Source organism: Perna viridis, chromosome 8 (genome assembly GCF_037379345.1).
Source record: "Perna viridis isolate PV_CMFRI_1.1 ecotype Kerala chromosome 8, ASM3737934v1, whole genome shotgun sequence".
NCBI lineage: Eukaryota > Metazoa > Mollusca > Bivalvia > Mytilida > Mytilidae > Perna > Perna viridis.
Window position 1 is genome coordinate 4,749,917 of NC_142452.1, and position 18,416 is coordinate 4,768,332.

The 18,416-nt window shown below is 34.3% G+C and overlaps 2 protein-coding genes and 1 long non-coding RNA gene across 6 annotated transcripts in view; 2 read left to right on the forward strand and 1 right to left on the reverse strand.

Annotated features, from left to right (window-relative positions):
• The window catches only part of LOC148609032 (uncharacterized), a 22,873-nt gene extending 15,890 nt beyond the window's left edge, over positions 1-6,983 (forward strand). The window contains exon 4 of the long non-coding RNA XR_015924833.1: positions 1,818-6,983. This is a non-coding gene — a long non-coding RNA (uncharacterized LOC148609032). The remainder of the gene's footprint in view (positions 1-1,817) is intronic.
• Positions 1-13,623, reverse strand: part of LOC148609033 (uncharacterized) — a 20,657-nt gene extending 7,034 nt beyond the window's left edge. For 2 of the 3 annotated variants that reach the window (XM_088596525.1, XM_088596523.1), the window contains exon 1: positions 13,551-13,623. The gene's annotated coding sequence lies outside the window, so the exon portion shown is untranslated. The remainder of the gene's footprint in view (positions 1-13,550) is intronic. The other variant, XM_088596524.1, reaches the window with a different exon arrangement.
• LOC148609034 (putative GTP-binding protein 6) overlaps positions 4,128-18,416 on the forward strand; it is a 29,360-nt gene continuing 15,071 nt past the window's right edge. The window contains exon 1 of one of the 2 annotated variants that reach the window (XM_088596516.1): positions 4,128-4,206. In XM_088596516.1, coding sequence (XP_088452642.1) covers positions 4,165-4,206 — 42 coding nt within the window. In that variant the 5' untranslated portion in view covers positions 4,128-4,164. The remainder of the gene's footprint in view (positions 4,207-18,416) is intronic. The other variant, XM_088596521.1, reaches the window with a different exon arrangement.

Sequence of the window (18,416 nt, forward strand, 5' to 3'; positions counted from 1 at the left end):
TTTAACATATTGTCACATATATTCAGCGTTTTGTCTGAGCATTAACTGATGCTGGATTTATTCTGAAAATAATTATTCATCCTGATGTCAATTGAAATTTATACAGAATTAATTAAATGTCTGTGAAGTAATTGAAGAACCAGAGAATTAACCTCTAACACGTTTAAATGTAGGGTTTTTATATATAACACACGTTTCAAGTATCATAGTCATATTCTCGAGTTTCCCTAAATACTTCAATGGCATTTGGAAGCTAACCAGCATTAGTAATATTGGTGAACAGAAAGAAAAAAGAATAAACATTTTTAAATAGATCAAAGCTAGACCAAATGTGTGTAAGTCTGGTCCATCAATAATTACCAGCATTATTATTAAAGATTAATGGTACCAACATTTAATCAATAAATTATGATAAGAATTTAGTTATATTTTCCATTGACCAGGTGCTCCCCGGAGCCTGAATCACTCACCTGGGTAATGTTTTGTCTTCCAATGGCAATAACTCTAATATGGAGCTGTCCGACAATTTTAACTCAATAAAACATTCTGGTAGAATTCATCTAAAGGATCACATTATCAATTGAAAGTTTCATTCTATCTATTATAGTTTTCAAGATATTGGATGAAAACTGCTAAAAACATTATTATATGCTTTTCAAAGGCAAGAACTCTAACAAGGAGCCGTTCAGTATTTTTATCCCCGCAAACTGTCTTAGGTCGTATCATAAGGATAATTTCAGCAATTGAGAGTTTTATTCTATATACCATAGTTTTCAAGATATTGGCTGAAAACTGTACAAAAATCCTTTTCCACATTTCAAGGGCAATAACTCTTACAAGAGTCGTCTGACGACTTTGAGCCCAGGAAACTATACAGGGCTTATAATTAGGATCATTTGAACAAAAAACAAAATTTGGCTTAACCATATGGTGTTGGAGATATATGAGAAAAACAACTGTCTGACCACTATGTTCTATTGTTAGTAACGGCGGCGATGTTTTTCGACGAATTGAAAATCCCAACTTTAGTTCTATGAAGAATACCCCAAAGAATATTCATACAAGGTTTGGTTACAGTTTGTTTAGTGGTGTCAGAGAAGAAGGGTTTTGAAAAATTATTAACGACGACGGACGACGATGATAACGACGGACGCCAAGTTATGGCCTTCGGCCAGGTGAGCTAGTAAAGTTCTTTGGTGTTATCTGAAGAGAAAAGAAACTAAATTTTTCCTGCTACTCAACTTTTTCAGAAAATCAACTGACTATTTCTTAGGTAATAGATGTCACGTTTTTCTTTAAATAAACCTTTATCTAAAGTTAATCTCAAAGCGTAAAGTGAATCGCGGATGTCAGCTTTTAATTTTGAATAAATCAAAGTAATGTAATATGATAGTTTAGGTGAAATGTCATTTGATTTTATAACATTGGCGAAGTTTTGAATGTCGTATTACCCATGTTTAATGCGTTTTAATTTATTATTTGCAGCTATTTATTGGACCCATGTCCATGGAGTTGCGTTAAACAAGAACTGATCGAAAAAAGTACATTCAGTGGGAAAGCAATATATTTAAGCGGTTGATGTTAATTGTGATATGTCGAAACATACAACATAACAACAATCTTTGAAACTGTTTTATCTGTTGCTGATCCACAACATTTGTAATGCTTATAGTTATTCAGGGTTTGGGTTCCGGAACACGCACATTCACAGTTATTGCTTGATATCATATATATATATATAATGGTTGGGAGCACGTGGGATTTCCTCAATAATCAGAAAATGGTTTGATTGTGATTCTTTTTTTTTCTCTTTATAGTTTTCAACTTCTGTATACCACCAGAAAACGAGTAAGAGATGGTTCCAGTACAGATGAGGACTACCATATCATACACCAGATCCTCCAACCTAGTTTTAGGAGTCCATTTTCCGCATTTAGTTTGGTTTTATGTATAAGTTTATTTGAGCTTGCTATATAGTTGTCATCAAGCGTCTTTCTCTATTTTCTCTTCTATAATTACTGTCTTCACTTAGTCTTTAAATTTATGAGAAATCTTCTTTTTGCATATTATAAACAAGAATCATATTGTATTTTTTCTCATTTGCTTTTGTTACTTTGTATGTATGATTTTAGTTACTTTATGTTCTTCGTTGTGTATGTCTGTTTTCCCTGGATTACATTCTTTTGATTACCGCTATAACCTTGGTTCCCTTCATTACTCTTTGATTCATATGTATTACTTGTTAAATTCTGTCCTGCCATATGATTATAGATTGTAGCCTGGCATACCTTGGGATAATATTTTAAACAGATTTACACTCACCGACATTTGGTTCCTATACGTATATGGTCACGTAATCACTATCTGACAATGTATACTTCGGCGGAAAGAACAAAGAGCATTAGTTTAATCTTTGACTTTCAAAACTTAAAATATACGATAACATAAAAAATTCAGTCAAGGATGTTTGTATAATGTTTTTTTAAATCTTTTTAGTCGTAGGAATGGAAATGAATAAAAGTTTTCTACTTGATTTCCCTCAAATAGAATTAACTATAACGAACAATATATACTTATCAGTTTGATTTATTATATGTGAGCATTACAAATTTCAAAGGGGAACATGATACATATGTTCTTTAAATAAGGGTCAAACAAGTAAAAACATCTTACGGGTTTTCCTATGAACACAAACAAGACTTTTTAGTTTCATGGTTACATTTAAAAACATTCTACTAAGCGATCAAAATATCTGACTTTTATATTTTCAGTGTCATTATAGGCTAAATTGAAAAATAACTGCTTTACAAATTAGAAACTTTTTAAAAAATATTTTTTTAATTAAAAAAAAGATAATTAAATATGACAAGAATTTATGAAAGTTTTAACTTATAGCTCATCGAAAACAAACAGATGCTACGTTAAACAAACATTGGAAACTTACTTTATGTCTTTTTATAATGCATTAAACAATCATTTGGTATTTGCTTACGGGAACAAATGTGTTTTCTAGTTTTCTAGAACTGAAATATAAGGTAACCACAGGCATTAAGTCTGCATTATATCTTGACTTAATATTGATAACTTTACTGCTAGTAGATGAAAAGATTTTTGACTGCATTACAATTTCTGTTACTTTTTTTAATTGTTCAGATATTTGTCGTTTTAATGGAAGCAAATATCTCAAGACCCAAATTGTTCATACTGCGATTCTCTGCATTTATTTGCAAGTAAAAGAGACAAAGATAAAAACAGAGAATGTAATGTACATGTTCCAAGGACAAAGACTAGACCAAGGATAAACACTAGAATAACATAAATAAAGGAAATATTACGGAAACTAAAGAAAAAAATATCAACCCGAACTCCATCAAAAACCATGGTCCTTTGTTTAATGATTTCGTATGAAAAACATCCAAATAAAAAATGAACTATCAAATGCCGACGTGGTAAAGCGTAGACATAATTATAATTACATTTAAATTTTACAGAATCAATTGACTTAATTGATAAATTATAGCATACACCAATAACCAAAACAATTGGGCAGTTTTGTGTGATTCTTTTTATATGGAACTAACGTTTCACTTAAATTGCATGTTATGTCAGTGAATCTGACTTATATTTGACCTTAACGTTTATCTTAAACCATGATACCCAGGATATATTCGCTTTATTTTTTTTCTATTTGTCTTAAGACCTCATTACACACATAATGCATGCATTGGTCATTTTGTTCTAATTTGGTTTAATGACAATTTTTACACAGCTTTTGTACTACATTTTGTATATTATTAGACTAATGGGTGAACATTTCAAAAACTGTTCAATCTTCAATGTATCCGTCGAGGACTATTTTATTTCATTAGTTTCATTGCTGTCGAATTGTGGTAACTAACAAAGCCATATATAAATTCTCCAAAGAAGAATTTATACATTTTGACAAAAGATATATTGCTATATATGTTTCCGGTTTATCTTCAATTGTGAAGTTTACCTATAATTTCAATTTTCACATTCCGATTTAAGACTGTGAGGTCGGTAAGTTTGTTATGACCGTAATTACATAATCATTTGACCCCAGACTTTGCGTTGGTAGTTTAATTTAAACTTGAACTAAACCAATTCAGACAATGTTTTGTTGAAAAGAATGCCAATACGAATATGCACCGGGCTGTAACAAAAGATAATAAAATACAATTGTACGTAAGTATGAAAATTAAATACTTGTTATGTAATTTAACATACAACGTGAAAAATATAATAGAATTATTTACGGACTGACAATGTGTACTAGAACAATGACACTGAAGCAGGCCCGTGCAGGTCCGGGTGTCAAAAGAATAGGCCTGCAGCAGCGCTAAGCTTGTCGTCAAAGGCGACTGAATAGTGTTCAGGAACCTAGCCGGGGGCTAGTCGCTCTGCCCACTGAGCAACTGGGATGTGTGCCCCAGGTGGTGGAATGGGGTACCGCCGGCGTGTTACATGCTGGGGTTGTCAGGCTATAATACGGAAAACCTGACCGCAAACCATAGTGGTGCATCGTGTTGGGAAGGATGTCACGTTCTTCGCACGTTAAAGAACCCTGCTATGGTATTCGATAGGTGTAGGAACCTTTGCGCTCCGCCACAGGAGGCTAAATTGCCGACCTTGCCCATCCCCCTTTTTCTAGTGGCAATCAAGGTTTGTCGACCCTATTGTCCTTGTGTCGCATCCTTTTTTTTTTCATTTCGTGTTCATTTTATCATCCATTTCATGTTCATTGTCTGAATATAGCTGAAATATTGCTGCTCGGACGTTAAACCTCAACAACCAAACAAACAAACACAGAAGCAAGTCTTGTCTTATAAAAAAGAATTTAAAATTCATCTTAGTCGGGTTATCTTAGGGAATAAACGAAATACTGATGGGACATCTTTTCCCATTGAACATAAGACTAAGTTCAATTGTTACAAAAGAAAAACAAAGTGTTTAAGGAACAGCTGTTTTAAATGGTTTACAAATTATAACTTAATCATGTAAATCAGTCACACTAATAGTTCGTTTTGATTACTTCTCTTTGTCAATTTGTGAACATGGAGTTTTTACTATAGCTTTTAAACTCAATCCATATTTGTCGTTTGTCTGTTCTATATTGTCGTAAATTTACTCAGTAGTTGTCGTCTTGGGAAAGGTGTCTTCTGCTTCCACTTTAAAATTTCCCTTTAAGAGCTAGAGTCTTTTTTGCTATTTAAACTAGCAAATCCACTACCTATGTTCTACCGGTACTGTTCTTTTCCAAAAGTCTATATTTTTGTGTTTGGTTTTATAGTGCCATCTAGTCAAATAGTTCATATGTAATTGTGGAGCAAGTGTAATCTAGGAAGCCAAGATTCGAGATCAAATCGAAGGAATATAATCAAAGAAAAAAAGACCAGACAGGGAAAACAGACAATTCAGAGACAGCGACCAGACAAAGTAAATAGACATTCACAACAAAGACATAAAATAACCCAACAGAACACTCATATAGAAACAAAAATAAATGAGCAACCCAGACCCAATTAAAAACTGGTTTCAATGAACAAGTGTACCGGTAATGTGTTCTCGGTCTTTCCAGAAACACCCGTCGCGTTGCTAATTAAATAACACGTCCGGGGTAGAAATTGAAAAGATAAATTGAAAACTATAACATGGTGAACACATCGGCTGTAATGGTGAAGATGAATATATCAAAACAAACCAAGAGTAAAAGGCGACGACTAAATGGAATTTTCTATGTAATTGTTCATGAATGAACGACTAATTGAGATATACCATCAAACAAGGGCATCTTAATGATCAGTGTGATCTTTTATCCAACTCCATAATTTAACTCGTGGACGATGGTGCTGTAACTGCAATGTAAGAACCGATTTCTTTACCGTTTCATAGTTTTCCTCTTTCATCGACCCTAGACGTGACATTTCATGAGCAACTCGATGGGTTTTTGTCAGAAAGGCAGAGGACGCTTGCCTGACCGGTGCACCTGGCTGGTCCATACTCCCATTTTTTCTCAGTAGAGTCCGGGATGCTCATATTAACTTTGCTTCTTAATGCGTGTTATTTTGGTTATTTTATGTCTGTTGTATTTGTCTATTTTCTTTGTCTAGTCATTATCCGTAGATGATGTTCCTCTGGTTACCCGATCGAATCCTGGTTACCTTGATTTCCATGTCCAAAGAAGAATTCAGGAGACGTTTAGGTCAATTATTTCAAATATATTTTGGATGTTAATAGATGCAGTAATGACTGGCATTTTAGTGTATACTATATGAAGGTTATGGATGCCGTGAAGGACTATGCAAGAAAATGGATAAAACGAGAACAAGAAGATATTGATTCTCTGTCAGAGTGGTTAAAGGCCGTCTTTAATTTTGAAAGGAATGAAAGTTTAAGTAGGCCAATGAGTGCCAACGCTACATCAATTTTCAAAGACCCCGATGTAGCAAAAACATTGTCTACTATACATGACAAATATGTTATTGTACCAGCAGACAAAGCCCAAAACAACATTGTTTTTGTCTGCAAAACGTTTTACTTCCAATGTTTCTTATCAGAGGTAGACGTAGAAAATAATAGCAGTGATAAGACCGATACTGCTACCACACTCTACAAAGAAGAGATTCTGGAAAACCATAAATCTGTGCTATCCTCTTTTGGTCTCTCTGCCAAGGACGATAATTGTGATTTACCGTTTATGTACTGGATTCTTAAACGCCACAAGAATCCATATAAACAACGTTTCATAGCTGGATCTGCAAAATGTACCACCACACCTCTTTCAAAAATTTTACCTTCTATACTCACAACTGCCAAAGAGGGTCTGCAGTCCTACCACAACACTTGTTACTACCATAGTGGTATTAATTCAGTGTGGATCCTGAAAAATTCGAAAGATCTTTTGGAGACACTCAGTTCAAGACTATTATCTGAATATAATAGCATTAAAACTTATTTTTCAACACTGTATACTTCTATTCCCCATACTCAGTTAAAACCCGACTTAAAAATATTATACATTGTTATTTTTTCCAAAAAAGATGGTACACCTAGATACAAATATATAGTTCTTGGTAGAGATTCCTCATACTTTGCAAGAAATAATTCCAAATCATCTTCCAAATATTCAGAGGAAGATGTTTATAAAATACTGGAATTTTTTATCGACAACATATTTGTCCAGTGTGGTGGACGTGTTATTCAACAAACGGTCGTCATTCCAATGGGAACAAATTGTGCTCTAATACTTGCTGACCTATTCCTTCACTCTAATGAGGCTGGCTTTATAGCTGATCTGATTCGAAAGGAAGAATATCATTTAGCTAGATCCTTTAATCTCAGTTTCCGCTATATAGATGACGTATTATCTTTAAACAATCCTAATTTCGGGGATTTGATACATCGCATCTACCCCAAAGAGCTTGAAATAAAGGATACTACAGACACTGCAAAGTCAGCCTCATATCTTGACCTACACTTAGAAATCGATGGTAAAGGAAAACTATTGACCAAACTTTACGACAAACGTGATGACTTGTCAACTTTCCTTTCATCTGTGGCAACATCCCTTCGACTCCTGCGTATGGAGTGTTCATATCACAACTCATACGTTATGCCAGAGCTTGCCGAAACTACGCAGACTTTTTGTATCGCGCTAGAACTGTAACAAATAGGCTTCTGGAACACAGTTATGTTGCAATCTGATCAACATAAACATATTTTTGTCCTAACCTTAATCGTACATCTGTTATAAATTATTTCTTTCTTTTTACACGCTAACACTGAATATCTCTTTCCTTTTTTTTTTATTTTATTTCATTTAAATTCCTTTCTTGTGTCTTTCATATGAAAATATATTGAAAAATCACCAAACGCCTATCTTGAAATTCCAGAACTGTAAAACAGTTTTAAGAGTCACCTTATGAGCTTGACATAACGATTATTTCATCGAAACAACGTATAACTATATAAAGGACAAAATTGTCAATTTTACCATTCCTGAATTGATATTTCTTATAACTGTCAGTCTATAAAGACTTTTATAAACTTTTCAAACTGAAAAATGTCTATCGCATTTTATCTGTAATTTTGGAAATATAAGAAATTGTTTACTTTTCTTAATGCAGTCCTTTTTTATGCTCAATCATTACGATAGACAAAGCTCTTTACAACACCATTTATGCTTCAATCACCTCGGTGGTACAGAATAGATTCTTAATATCATGGAAACCGTTTGATGTTTGCCAAAAATGCATATTACCAAAAACAGGTTAATAAAAGACAAATCATTCAACCAAAAAAGATATTATATAGAAAATTAAACGTTCATGCACTAACTATACTACACCTATTTTTTATTCTAAAAAACACCTGTAATACTTAAGAAGGTGAATAGTTCTTTATGTCATTATGGGTAAAGTAACATGTATGAAGACTAAAACCAAAACGAAAAAAGTAAATTCGTCAATAAAGCCCATGAGTGTTTTTTTAATGTCATTTTTGACACGAAATTACATAACACTAAAGCAACTAACTTTATAGGAAATGTGTTTTTTTTTACGAAAGACAACCGTTAATCATGTTTTAATACATTCTCTTTCTAAGACATTTAAGCAGTTCAGCTACTTTCAAAATTTATAGAATATGGGTTTTGATACACAAAAAATATTTCTAAATAGTATGCGGTTATGGTTATTTTAAAATGCTATCAAGACAATGACCGACATTTGCTCACCTATATGTTGCTTCAAACGAGTTTTAGGAAATTGTCAAGATATGAGATTACAATGCCAAAGTTCTTTGTAAAATGGAAGCCGAATCGCGGATTGTTCATGACATCATATTTATACTATTACTCCAAAATAAGAATGTAGGATGTTAACCTAACATTGTTCCTTTTTTAAAACAAGGTAAAACCATGTACACTGTACAATAGTACCATGTATCTTCAAAAAGCTTTTATTTTTTATGACAGCGATTTAACCCTATAAATATCAAGTGTTGCAAGAGAAGTGTAAATGGACATGTTTTCCTTTAAAAAATCAAATACAAAAGTAAAAGAAAGCAACACCAATCGAATACTGACAAAACAAATAAAATAATTCCACTGAAGACAAAGAAGAGACAGTAGAATATCTGTGACCAATGCTACGAAATAATCCTACTCCTCTTAATCATATCCAACAGTATGTGGATGGAAACGATGAAGGAAAAGAAAACAAACAGTCCATGTGCCAGATAATGATACCCAAATCCTAAAAAGAGGGATTTTTTCAGACCTATATAAAAATCCGTGACAAATGTTCATAACAAGCAAGTCATTTTTAAGACTATATTATGAAACATTTTCCATCAACCGAAGCATAAAAATAACTTTTCGTAAAAAAAAAATTAAAATGCATTCAAGTGTCAGGATCCGTAAGAATCAGGCAGTAGGCGAAACATGGTATGACAAAAAGCCACCATTTTGAAAGTTCTATTTGACTATTTGCAGCATCAGAAACACGGAAAGAAGACAAGATTTTCCATATCATGTTGGTGCATTGCGTTATAATTTCATTGAAATGCAATGAAAATGAATAATTTAAGGGCAGATAACTCTGTCAAAACCTAATTTTTGCTAACATTCTATTGAAAAATTTCTGAGCAGAGCCAGTGATGTAGAGTTCCAATTATGGCCTTTTGAAATAGAGAAAGCATCTTTGAGTGATACTATATTGTCTTAACATGCATATTTCTAATTTTTCCCAATTTGATTCTTACAAAGACTTACACCTAAGAATTTTACAAATATTTAAAAAAAAATGTTGCTGTATACGTACAAGTAGGATTTTTTTTCATTGTAACTATTTTATATTCCATCTTACAAAGAGTAGAGTTCCCACTGCTGAAGATAAGATGAGTTAAGACTATTCGTATAAAAGGTAACTATCTTAACTATTAATACTCTATTTTATTGTTTCTCCAATAAACTGTTCACTAGAGCATGAAAAGGTTAATAAATCGTACTTCTATTGTAACCGATCTGTTTGTTTGTTTGTTTGTTTGTTAGGGTTTAACGTCCGAGCAGCAATATTTCAGCTATATTCAGACGATGAACATGAAATTGATGATAAAATGAACATGAAATGATGATGAAATGAAAAAGGGATGGGACACAAGGGCAATAGCGTCGACAAATTTTGATTGCCACTGGAAATAGGGAGAGGTAGGTAGGGTCGGGCAATTTAGCCTCCTGTGGCGGAGCCCTGTGGTTCCTACTCCGGGAGAATACCACAGTAGGGTTCTTTAACGTGCGAGGAACGTGGCATCTTTCCCAACACGGTGCACCACTATGGTTTGCGATCAGGTTTTCCGTATTATACCCTGACAACCCCAGCATGTTACACGCCAGGGGTACCCCATTCCACAACCTGGAGAACACATCCCAGCTGCTCTGTGGGCAGAGCGCCCTAGCCCCCGGCTAGGGTTCTGAGCACTATTTAGTCGCCTTTTACGACAAGCTTAGCGCTGCTGCAGGCCTATTATTTTGACACCCGGACCTGCACAGGGCGTAACCGATCTGAAAAGGTGGTTACTTTACAAACAACACTGAACAAAAACTAGAATAAAAAAAACAATTCTTGAATTTCCTGTTTTCCCATTTTTTATCCTCTTAATTAAGGCTCCCATTCCAAAGGAAACAGAAGTTTGATTTGACTTAATCGGTTGTCTTTTTATGCAAATGGTTATAACAATTATACATAGTTTGCCACATTATGTACCATAAGATTATCGCTGTTCTCTGGATTAACGCTTTGGACTTGGATGTAGATGTATCTGAATAGTCCTATCATCCTATCATTGCGGTTTCGGTATTTATGCCAATATTTGTGCAAATTAGTAAAGATTAAACGGTCAAATTGCATTAATCAAACCTCACTTTATACCGGTAGTTAAAACTTGCTGTTATATTTTGACAAACAGCCGTCCTGTTCATTCCAGGCTTTAAAGATATTAATGCCTGCACAAATATTTCTCGGACATATATTTGTGGTCTATACTGACTCATGGTCGTCTTCAAAGTTCGCAAAATTGTGGAGAGATGAATAATTCAAATACACGTTCGAAATCTTTAAAAAAAACATTGCGTGGCGATATCGATATCTTTAGTGTCTTGAATCTCCTGTATGTCTAGGTGAGATAGGGTACGTTGGACAATGGTCTTTCTTCACCGCCAGCATAAACAACAAACTACGTATCACATGCATTATAATAGAATTGTATCAAAGAGTAGTTAAGGGAACAAAGATTCTAGCGGCAATCAAAATAATGTAACCCACGGACAAAGACCAGACATGGAAAACAGACATACACAAAAAAGAACATAAAGTAACTAAAATAATACATACAAATAAACAACAGTAAATGAGCAACTCATACTCCACTAACAACTGGGAGCATGGACCAGGTACACCGGTAGAGTAAGCGTCCTCAGCTTTTCTAGAAACTCCCACCGAGTTGCTCATAAGAAGTCAAGTCCGGGGTAGACGAAAAAGGAAAGGAAAACTATGACATATTGAAAAAATCAGGGTTCATGGCGCAGATGGATACACCGTAACGATCTACGAGTTCATGATGACGATCACAAAACCTCTGCAGTGATGACTTCAATCTTGTGGCAACATAAACCTGTTCCAGAAGCCTAATTGTAAGAAGTCTTGCGCGGTACAAATAGTCTGCGTATTTACGACAAGCTCTGGTATAACGTACGAGTTGTGATATGAAAACTCCATACGCAGATGCTGGAGGGATGTTATCACAGATGAAAGGAAAATTGACAATTCTGATTGAAAAGTCATCACGTTTGTCGTAAAGTTTGGTCAGTAGTTTTCCTTTACCATCAATCTCTTTAGTGTAGGTCGAATATGAGGCTGATTTGACAGTCTGTAGTATCCTTTATCTCATGTTCTTTGGGGTAGATGCGATATACCAAATCCCCGAAACTAGGATTTTTTTAACGCTGATACGTCGGGATAAATATCCATGAAACAACAAACTCAGTAGTTTTATTTCGATAATATTGCAACAAAGGGTGCGCCTTTCAACATGGAATTGTAGAATCTCACAAATTTGAGGATGACCTTTGATCTATGAAAATTTTCTAAATTTGACATATTATCGTTCTCACGCCTAAGTTACTGAATTTTTATGAAATAAATGTAAATACCTCTTTTCATCCTTTTAAGAACTTCGACCGTAATCATTCCTTCGGAATTTTATAGCTCAAAAAAAGAAAATTTGTTTTAATACCCCAGCTCCGATTGTGTAAGGGTAGTGTTTTACCTACCTGCGCGTCCATCAGTCCTAAACACATATTTCTTAGGTAGAGCTATTGGTATGCAACATCAGAGAGAACCCAGTACCACACATAGTGAATTATGCCCTAGCTGTTTCTCGACAACTTCCTCTCTAACGAGTAAGTGAACTTTTCAACACTCGCCGAGTTTGACCTACATCTACCTCCTGTTTCGTGTCTTAGTAGATTAATTCATACAAAAATGTCAGTGGCAACATTTGTTCCACGCGTTTCTACCTATACAATATACAGTTTAAGAAACAATTCTTGGAGGGGGTAGATTTGTACTCATTTTAACATGGGAACGGCATTTATATTCGATTCTTTAACACCGAGCGACAGCGAGGTGTTAAATGAGAATATAAATGCCAAACTAATGTTCAAATGAGTACAAATGTATCCCCGCAAGGAATTATTTCTTTTCTAAAGTGACAAATGCGGTAACTTTTGTGACAAAAAAATTCCTTATGCGTAACCAAAATAACGGCTGTTCCGTTTAACCTCCCCATATTGAAGTTGGATTAATTGAGAAATAAACTACATATCCAAGTAAACCATATATTGAATAAGTATCGGTATCAGTTTCAGTATCAGTATCAGTATAGTATTAGCTAACCTCTCAGCCGTTATACAGACCATCGCGTAAACGTTTTTAATTGAATGTTTTCTCTCGAAGCGACAGCGAAAGAAGAGACAGTGTGCGTGTGCTAAAGGTGGGGTTGTACCGGCATATACTTCCATTACATTATTCAATCTAAGGGTTCTTTCTTTGCGTCGGAAGTAGAACAGTTCTGGCTTGTTAGAGCTAATTTAACAATTAAGTCGGTTCCATGTTGACTGAATGCCGTAAAAACTAAATATGAACATTTGTAGGTACGCAATTTTGCATACACATTGTATTTTCAAAAGCCGTTGCTGAATCCAACTTAAGTCTTGATAAAATATGTGTATTAGCAAAACGCGCAGTGTTGATTTCAACATATTGCAACTCTGCCATTATAATTCGTGTTTTCTTATCACGATAAAACGGTTCGCCACAATACACGATACCCGTCTTGATATTCATTCCGAGTCGTACTTCTGATAACAGCTGTGGTACTGAACCATATGTGATACAAAGAATAGCTTTCAAACCAAATTATTAAAATAATGAATCAGTGTATCGATTACTCATAAATTGATTTATACCTACTTTCAGATGCTCGAAAAAATATTTCCAAGTATCGTCGGATACAGCAATTCCTGTCACAATCTGATTACTTATAACTGTGTGCGGCAGTTCTTATATAGATTCATACTTAGGTATTATTAAAATATACCTGACTAAGAAGGGGAGGAGCGAGTGTAATATTAACTAGCCATACAAATGGTACCTTAAAACCTCTGGTATTGGTGTTTGTTGTAAAAACCTTTTTGAATGGTTAGATCTGAACCTTGTAGACTTGTAGACTTGTAATCTTGTTCTTTAATGTGCTTTTAAGTCGCTAATATTTTTAATGACTTCTTGTACTCTTAATTTCAGTGCTGTACATTCGTATATGATTTGTATAATTATATATTACTGCACCACATTATGTTGCAAATCGGTGCCGTAGAACCGTCAATTTTAGCTTCATACGAGATCAAAATGTACTTCTTAAACACCATACGTATACATGTGTTCTACGTTTTGATTTTTACTTGTATGAGAGCAGAAAGTTTATATTAAAAGATGAAATGATCGGTTAGCATTGAGCTTTCTGTAACACAGCAGAGAAACGCTTAGTCTTCGGGTTGTTTTGATTGAGAAACACTCGGGTCGTCATCCGATTTTGAAAAGGGCATATCACAACTTCTCTTGAAGTTTGCCGATCTTAGCCGATTGACGAACAGTTGCGTTACACAACGTTCAAAAGTAAAGTCGGTACATATAAAACATTACACAAGCTCTAATGGGTTTTTAAAACCGACATAAGGTTTTAAAACGTTTCAAAATGTCAAGTATATTTTCGAAGAAAATACACCTTTTTGCTGGTAATCTACAAACGTACGAAATGTCAAAAGAAAGAAGATGAATGTATATTATTCTTCAAGCTACAACGCTAGCCCAATAAAAGATTTTTTTTTAATTCTGGAAAAAGTCCATATATACATTTGTATATCTACACCAGGGTTTATAGTGAAAACGACAATCACCGATTGTCTTGTCTTGAAAAGAAAATTCATCCTATGATAAGGGTCACCGAGTGATGGGGGGGGGGACACACACGTAGTTTTATGTTATGAGTAAAAGGTTAAAACAAAAATAAAATAAAGGATGAGGGTCTTATTTACAGAAGGTACTAAAACTCATAAAAATCAATTAGAATAAAAGTTATAAAGTAATAAAAGTGACCTTTAAAAGTTTATATAATGCTAATTTTTATTCTAGAATATTTGCGTTAAAATTCTGAAATTGATTTACTTTAAAGTTGCTATAATATCCTTATTCAGTGATTTGAAGTAAAATAAGGTTAAAAGCTGAAAGCAAATATTTTCTAAAAATTCATGACAAAACCAAGAGCTGCTATTAATTGTCTAAAAGAGACATAAAAAGACTGGACTTGGGTTTGTCTATGTGGGTATCATCATGACAACTTAAGAAAAATTGCGCTGTACAAGCTTGCGCAGATAAAGCATTTCTGTAATCCCCTCCCCCTCTCCACTGTACACGAAGAGTTATATATACATGGCTTGTGTACAGATATCATATCTGTGAATGCATGCCAAAGTGAGTATTAAACATATATCGGTTTGGTTTCGTTCTGTCATTATTTTTCTTTTGGATTTACTTGAAATTGTTCTAAAAAGGAGCCGTTAATTGTATCACTGTATCAGTCGTAACTTTTCTCCATGCGATGCAAAAATCCATTTTCTAGTATTACACTCCTAAATATTTGAAGTCTTCTAACAATTGAATCATGCGTTCCTTGATCAGACTTTCCAGTAAGTCTATACTAATGGTCATAAGAGTGCTTATTAGTCTATCTGTATGTTTTTCCTAGCCTTTTTTCTTTTTTGTTTTTGTTTTTGTTTTTTTGTTTTTTTTGTTTTTTGTTTTTTTAGTTTTTTTTTGGGGGGGGTGTTTTTGTTTTTTGTTTTTTGTTTTTTGTTTTTTTTGTTTTTGTTTTTTTTTTGTCTTTCTGAAATGTTCTTGTCTTTGGCACTTTTAACAGGAAGTGTTTATAATCCTTTGGTTCTTTATCACATAATTTACAAATATTGTTTTATATTTCCAAATCTGTTCTGAATTTCTTGAACTTTAAAAGTACCAGTCATTGCCTTACACCAGGGGCGTGTCCAGGATATTTGAAAGGGGGCGTAGAATAAAATATTTTTGGACCTTTTTTGGCTTAAAAACATAAAATAACCCCATTTTAGACAATTTAGCTGAAAATACAACCCCTTTTGTCAGAATATACCCAGTATTGTATATATAGTAATATACCCCCCCCCCGGTATATTTAGAATGGCTATGGAATCGAAGTTAGTGTCACACAAAACAACCAAAATTCATGTATTATACTGATTTACTTACTGTTTTGGTTGTTTAAAAAAGGTGTCCAAGACACCTTGATACGATTTTAAGGTCTTTTGACGTTTTGTTTTTGACATCGACATCTTTGCGAATTCTTTATCACATCAACAACAATGGATACTAATCGCAGAGTCGAACACGCCGGACTCCGAGAAACGAAATTTTACGGTTGATGATGACCCATCAAATTGGGGAATCAGTATAAAAAGAAATCAGAGTATGTGTTTAATGAATATGATAAATTGCCATCATTCAATACAATACTAGCAGATTATAACGATAGTTTTTTTTTTGTTTTTTTTTTTTTTAAAGGGGGGGCGTACGCCCATTACGCCCTTACCTGGACCCGCCCCTGTACACTGTTGAATCCTTTGCGAATACTCCATGGCGCGTTCCCAACACTGTACCAGATCGGATGTGGTTTATAAAAAAAACTATTTATTGGGAGTCAAATTAAGTAGATCATTGAATTCACTTGGATGCTTAAAACAAGCCAAAATCAGTGGCATAGAATATATGACGACTAGCGACTTTGAAGACTCCAGTCTTCGATTTTCTCGTCGAATTTGTGATACAGGAATTTGCACACTTTGAATGGAAGAAAACTGTGATTAGCAGAAGGGTTTAGGTGAAAATTTTAATTGAAATAAACGAACAAGGAATCAGTCATTGAAATATATCCACCAAGTGGAAAAGTTCTACAAATAACAACTAAAATCAAATACGAAACGCAGATAACTTCAAGACTTGGACCAACCTAAGATTAAGTATTACCATCGAAGAGAAAACATCGGTTATTTTTTCTATAATAATATTCTATAACACCAGATAATTAAAGTGTTAAGACCAGTAGTAATAAAGCTTATGAAAAAAGTCTGTTCTGATTAAAACTTAATCTAAAACTGTCTTGAAAAAGTTCATATGAAATCGATGCAGCTAACAGGAAAACATTTGAACAAATGAATAAATTAATTCAGGATTTATACAGAGTGGTGTAGGTGTGACACTTAAGATACATTGGACATTTTCATTTTTTTACCGTTTAAACATTTTCTGTTCTCAAATTTCACTAAAATGAATTTTATCATATATCATATGGATATTTAATTATATAAGCACGTACTGTGTGATATATTTCTTTACTCGAAATCATCACAGGGATGCTTAGCGATTCTGAAAACACACAAATATTATTCGTAAAATGTCATAGTATATGAATCCTATTTAACCTGACTTTAAGAATTGTTTTGTTCAATGAAGGATTGTCCCTGTTTCTACCCTCAGCTTTGCAACTTATTCTCCTGGTTTAACGAGTAATCTAAGCAAACTTGGTTATGGTTATTACAACGTGTGTGTACATATGTATAACTTTCGATCTCAACTACTTTTTTCTTCAAATCGTTAAATGTGTATGCAATTTAACTAGATGGGAAATACTACAAATGTTTGTGTCTTTTTGGTATTGTTCGACTCGAACAAACTCTTCCAACCCAAACCAAAGACTTTATATTACTGTATAGTCCCTGCCCAGATGTTACCTCAAGATTTGGATTATCCCATCAAAAATTACACTTGTCGATATTTCATCTCACAAAGTTTCTTCTTCTGCGCCCAAACACAGGGGCTTCCCCCGACTATCAAATATGTAGTCCGATAAGTACATATTAACTTCGTGTTTATATACTAATCTGGCTGCATATTTAATAGTGGGAACAAGCCCCTGTGGCCCCAGTAACACAAAAGGAACTGCATGGGCTGGAGTTTAATAATAGCCAAGGGAGCTTACCTTACCAAAGCACCTGCATGGTCCATGACCAAAATGTATTGATCAAGTCCTTGTAATTAAGTGTGGCAGGACGGCCTACCTGCGTTGTAGTAGGTAGTAAGATTTAAATAGCCAGTTAATTAACTTGGCTAAAGGATTAATTCTTTAGCCGAATCGGTTAGCCGCTGGCTAGTCACCGAGTGGTCTAGGGTTCGATCCTCGGTGGTGGAGTATAATTTTGTGAGTCAAATCATGCTCTCCCGTTACATATGGCGCCCAGCTAAAAAAAATACAGGGTTTTGTTAGCCAATGAGCTAATAATAGAGTCGTTCGTAGTACGAAGACTCTTAAGGTGGGGGAAATGTGGCAGGACGGCCTACCTGCGTTGTAGTAGGTAGTGAGATTTAAATAGCCAGTTAATTGACTTGGCTATAGGATTATTTAGCCGAATCGGTTTGTCGCTGGCTTGTCACCGAGCGGTCTAGGGTTCGATCCTTGGTGGCGCAATATTATTTTGTCAAATCATGCTCTCACGTTACATAAGTAGGAATTTTTTAATAAATCTAGACCGTTCTAGATTTTTAACCAACTGTTTGCTCATTTACTTTTTCACATTATTAAGTATTCATAATTATTTCCGTGTCGTTTTGTTTATTTTCAATTTGCAACAGATTCCGTCATATATATACTAATTATCAAGGTTACAGACCACCAATTCAACCAATGAGCATTTGGAA